Source organism: Salvelinus sp. IW2-2015, unplaced genomic scaffold, assembly GCF_002910315.2.
Source record: "Salvelinus sp. IW2-2015 unplaced genomic scaffold, ASM291031v2 Un_scaffold2303, whole genome shotgun sequence".
NCBI lineage: Eukaryota > Metazoa > Chordata > Actinopteri > Salmoniformes > Salmonidae > Salvelinus > Salvelinus sp. IW2-2015.
The window spans coordinates 108,742-114,513 of record NW_019943629.1 but is presented as its reverse complement, the minus strand read 5'-3'; the positions used below and the strand labels follow the sequence as shown (position 1 = coordinate 114,513).

General features: G+C 41.1%; 1 protein-coding gene across 1 annotated transcript; it reads left to right on the top strand.

The window, feature by feature from the left end:
* Positions 1–2,597: 2,597 nt before the first annotated feature.
* On the top strand, positions 2,598–5,772 carry LOC139025146 (coiled-coil domain-containing glutamate-rich protein 1-like). The gene is made up of 2 exons (XM_070440202.1): positions 2,598–3,151; positions 5,648–5,772. The coding sequence occupies exons 1-2, from the start codon at positions 2,845–2,847 to the stop codon at positions 5,770–5,772; spliced, it is 432 nt and encodes a 143-aa protein (XP_070296303.1). The 5' UTR covers positions 2,598–2,844.

Below are 5,772 nucleotides of genomic sequence, written 5' to 3'. Positions count from 1 at the left end.
CTGTCTTGTCTGTTTCTGTCTCTCATCTACCCTCTTCTGTTGCTGTCTCTGTCTTGTCTGTTTCTATCTCTCATCTACCCTCTTCTGTTGCTGTTTCTGTCTCTCTAGTCTACCCTCTTTTGTTGCTGTCTCTGTCTTGTCTGTTTTGTCTCATCTACCCTTTTCTGTTGCTGTCGCTTGTCAACCACCTCTTTTCATCTGCCCTCTTCTGTCACTTTCTCTCGTCTTGTCTGTTTCTATCTCTCATCTACCCTCTTCTGTTGCGTTTCTGTCTCTCTAGTCTACCCTCTTTTGTTGCTGTCTCTGTCTTGTCTGTTTCTGTCTCTCATCTACCCTCTTCTGTTGCTGTCTCTATCTTGTCTGTTTCTGTCTCTCTCCATCTACCCTCTTCTGTTGCTGTTTCTGTCTCTCTAGTCTACCCCTTTTGTTGCTGTCTCTGTCTTGTCTGTTTCTGTCTCTCATCTACCTCCTTTGTTGCTGTCTCTATCTTGTCTGTTTCTGTCTCTCTCCATCTACCCTCTTCTGTTGCTGTTTCTGTCTCTCTAGTCTCCTCTTTTGTTGCTGTCTCTGTCTGTCTGTTTCTGTCTCTATCCATCTACCCTTTTTTGTTGCTGTCGCTTGTCAACCCACCTCTTTTCTTCTTCTGTCACTTTCTCTGTCTTGTCTGTTGCTGTCTCAGGCTCTCGTTTGTTACTGACTCCTTTGTCTGTCCTCTTCTGTTATGACCTGTTCTGTTCTTCTGGTGTGTCTCTCTCCGTCAATCTTATTGTTCTGTTGCTGTCTCCGCGTCTTGTCTGATGTCTCTCTCCATCCCCTATTCATCTGTCTCTGTTTCTTCTGATGTTCTCTTCGCCCCCTATTTTTATGTTGCTGTCTCTGTGTCTTGTCTGGTGTCTCTCTCCATCCCCTATTCTTTCTGTCTGTATCTTGTTGGTGTCTCTCTCCATCCCCTATTATTCTGTGTCTTGTCTGGTGTCTCTCTCCATCCCCTATTCTTCTGTCTCTGTGTCTTGTCTGGTGTCCTCTCCATCCCCTATTCTTCTGTCTCTGTGTCTTGTCTGGTGTCTCTCTCCATCCCCTATTCTTCTGTCTCTGTATCTTGTCTGGTGTTCTCTCTCCATCCCCTATTCTTCTGTCTCTGTGTCTTGTCTGGTGTCTCTCCATCCCCTATTCTTCTGTCTCTGTGTCTTGTCTGGTGTTCTCTCCATCCCCTATTTCTTCTTCTCTGTCTCTTGTCTGATGTCTCTCCACCCCGTATTCTTCTGTTGCTGTCTCTGCGTCTTGTCTGGTTTCTTTTTAGTTTTGCAATCCAAAATGGTCAGAGGATACTGGAGAAGCTTAACTTGTTTTGGGGCTGTTTCAGGGTCACCTAAATTCTCCTCATCCCAAACAGTTGCCCCTGCTGCTGTTSTAGGTGCGCACACTGGCCTGCTGTTTTAATCTGTCCTCCTCCTTGGCTAATCTGAAAGGTAACAAGGTAGMGGTACAACATGTCATTAGTTAGTTGCGACTACACATCCTGATTGCCTTGTTTGAGATTTGGTTCATGAAGAAATTTTAGCAGCCATGAATGAATTCAAAGGTGAGTTGGGTTCAGGTTGTGGTTTGATGTGGGTGTCTGGTGTGTGTTCACAAGTGGAGTTAGACAGAYTATTTAGCCAATTAGCCAACACACGAGATAAGCCCTACCACTGTGCACAGTATATACACACACAGGACAGAAGCTCTACAACTGCGCTCATTGTGCAAAGAGGTTTACCAAATCATGGGACCTGAAAGGACATAAGAACACACAGGAGAGTAGCCCTACCACTGTTCCCACTGTGGAAAGTGTTTTACCCAGTTAGTGAGCCTGAAGGAGAATGAGAGAATACAGGAAACCTGACAAGAGAATTATAAGAAGCTGTTCTGTCTCATATTCTTGACTGAGAATTTGTGTTTTTGTTCATGCCACATGAAATTATATTATAAATATATTATAAATATTTGATTGCATTTATAGGGCACTTTTCCACCTACAGTAGGTGCTTAAACCATTTTACATAGTAAGGGGGAAAACTAATATTTTTTATCACCAATGTGTAGCACACACTTGGGTGACGCACTGCAGCCATTTTGTGCAACTATTGAAATAGCCATGAATATCCATATCTATCCTTGTATTTTWATTTTTTTCCCCCTCAGAATATTTAGGCAAGTAAGCTGGCTAACTCATTGACCCTGCTTTCTTCTGTATGCCTCGGGTATAAGTGTGTTTACTTTATTAGGATCCCCATTGGCTATTGCAGCAGCAACTCATCCTGGGATACACATAAAACAAATAAATACATRACAGTTTACAAAACTGTTATAGACAACAACAACATAATATAATATTACATTACAAATGAAATTTAAAATTATGTCATTGCATAGAGAAAAGTGCTGGTAAGAAGTAAGAGAAAACATGAGATCTGGTTGTTTTGCAATGACTTACGACAGAATAAACAACGTCGTGAATATTTGTCTAAACTTCGTTACTCACTCCAGTCAGCAGATGGCGACTTAATTATTTCAGTTGATGCCTCTTGCGTGACGTATAATCTAGTGGACGGGACGCTTCTTCAACAGCGACAAGGCTATTGATTCAACCACCTCGCTAGCCAACATAAAACCGAAATATTGACGTTTCTTTGSCAATTTTTTCGTATATTAATCTCGGAGTTTTAAACACAATTATGTTTACGTATCTACTGGTTTACTYGAAAGTAATTTGCTTGTTAACTTTGCAAAAAACGTGTTAAGTTTGATACTGAGCCTAGAACTTGCCTTGTCGCTAATGCTAACTAGCTAACGTCCCCGACCATGAGCTCACTAAGCTACTCCCCTCCTGCTAAAGTAGAGGAGGTCTGCTGGACGGAGAAAGAAGCTCTGGGACTGAAAATTGTCGTAAAAGAAGAAGAAGAGGAGAATATTACAGTGAAAGAAGAGGAAGAAGCTTTCAGAATAAAACAGGAGGAAGAGGATGCTCTCACATTAAAAGAGGAGGATGTTACAGTGAAAGAAGAGAAAGAACATTTTGCAGAGGAAGAGGAGGCTATCTCAATAAAAGAGGGGGAGGAAGACGTTTTTGGGGTGGAGGAAGAGGAGACAGAAGATCTGATTAACATCAGTGAGTACTGGTTTAAAAACAGGGGGGAAAAACTCAACACTTGTTAAACTAATGTGTGTTTTTTATAAAAATCCGCAGATGGAACCATGGAATTCAGACATTAAAACCAGGGATGTAGCGGACCGTAAAGCACTTTTTCAACACCTTTTTATTTGAGAAATTGTGTTTTACTTACCTTTTTTATTTTGTTAACTGGCGTTTACCCACTTATTGCGTTCCCAGTGTTGCTCAGAGCTCAGAACGTTTATATTCTTGATCTGAGTTCTAATCGCGTCTGCCTCTTAGCCAATGAGTGGAATCATGAACGGTTGTTTGTTCGTTATGTTCGACAAAAAAAAGTGTTGCATCTTCATGGTGGTAGGCATGTTGTGTAAATCAAATTATACAAACCCCCCCAAAATCCATTTCAATTCCAGGTTGTAAGGCAACAAAATAGGAAAAAATGCCAAGGGGGGGTGAATACTTTCGCAAGCCACTGTAGGTGCCAGGCACACCGGTTTGTGTCAGTAACTGCAACGCTGCTGGGTTTTTTACTCTCAACAGTTTCCAGTGTTTATCAAGAATGGTCCACCACCCAAAGGACATCCAGCCAACTTGACACAACTGTGGGAAGCATTGGAGTCAACACGGGCCAGCATCCCAGTGGAACGCTTTTTGACACCTTGTAGAGTCCCGTACCCCGACTATTTGAAGCTGTTCTGAGGGGGAAAGGTGGTGCAACTCAATATTAGGAAGGTGTTCTTAATGTTTTGTACACTCAGTGATTGTTGCCCTAAGAGTTGTGAGAAGTTGGTAGAATCTTATTCCAAGTGATTCACAGCTGTAATGGCTGCCAAAGGTGCAGCTACCGAGAATTAACTCAGGGGGGTGGAGAATAATATCCCAGTGTCACATTAGAATGTTTTTATTTATTTAATTTTCAATCAGTAACATGTTAAAAAGGTTCAAGAGGATGTAGCCCTGTAATACTGTTGAGATTTTCTAACAGATTTAAGTCAAAACTGTAAGCATGAAACATTCATGGTCTTCTTGGTTTAGCAACTCCAGTGAAGATTTGGGCTTATTGTCCTGCTGAAAGGTGAATTCCTGTCTCTGGCGTAAAGCAGACTGAAGCAGGTTTTCCTCTAGGATTTTGTCTGTGCTTAGCTCCATCCCCATTTATTTTCATCCTGAAAAATCCAGAAAAACTCCCTAGTCTTTGCCAGGTGTCAGACATACACATAGCATTATGCAGCCACCACCACCACGCTTGAAAATAATGAGGCAGTTACTCAGTGATGTGTTGTGTTGGATTTTACCCAAACATAAGGCTTTAGGCCAAAAAGTGTATTCCCTTGCTGTTTTTCCCCCCATTATTAGTTTAGTGCCTTGTTGCATACATGATGGATATTCTGGAATATTTGCATTCTGTATATTTGTATTCTTCTTTTCACTCTGTCATTTAAATCACTACAATGTTGTTGATCCATCCTCAGTCTTCTCCCATCACAGCCATTGAACTCCAGAGCTGTTTTAAAATCACCAGTGGCCTCACGGTGACATCCCTATAGATGCTAATTTCCTTGTAAAGATAGCTGCCCCGTGCTATATTAACTCTATTTAATTGAGACCACAATGCTACTGACAATGGGCATCATGGTTCCCTAAGCATTTCATCCTGTCCTGCAGCTCAGTTAGAAGGACGACGCATCTTTGATGTGTCTGGGGGGTTTAATACATCATCTACAGCATCTTTTACTTAGCTTAAGTATATATTCAACGTCTGATTGGTTATTGTTACCCATCACCAATCACTGTGCTTAAGTTATATTCACGTCTGATTGGTTTTGTTACCCATCTACAATCAGTGCTTAAGTATATATTCAACGTCTGATTGGTTATTGTTACCCATCTACCATCACCGCGTGCTTATATATCCAACGTCTGATTGGTTATTGTTACCGATCTACTAATCACTTGGTGTCTTGAGCCTTTTGAAAAGCTCTCTGGTCTTTGTAGTTGAATCTGTGCTTGAATGTAATAGTTGACTGAGGGACCGTACAGATGTTATATGGGGGACAGAGGAAAGGGTTAGTCATTCAACAATCATGTTAAACATCTATTATTAAATACCGGTCATTAATTATATGTGATTTGTTAGCCACATGTTATATTAACAAGGGACTGAATACTTATGCAAAACATTTTCAGAATGTTTTAATTGGAGATATCTGTGTAGATCAATGACAAAACAAAAATTGCAATGACTTTGTAGCGCAAACAATTTGTGAATAAAGAAATTCAAGGGGTGTAGATGTTCTGTAGGCGCTGTAAAGTGGCCACCAGCAAAACACACAAGGGATAAAATGCAGCCTATAACAGACTGAATGTTATGAAATGTTGCAAAGACTGGCCTGAGGTTTATTGAGGATGTAGTCCAGATTAAATATAGGAGACAGTTTTTTATAATGGAGGTTTCATTCAGGTTTTCTGTTTAACCAAATACTCTGTCTTTAGCAGGAGAGAGACCAGACTCTCACTCTGACAAGAGAAGAGTCCTTCAGGGGAACCAGACCCAGAGACCCAAACCGCAGGACACCTGCTCTCAATGTGGAAACAGTTTTTCTACGTTAGGAATCTAA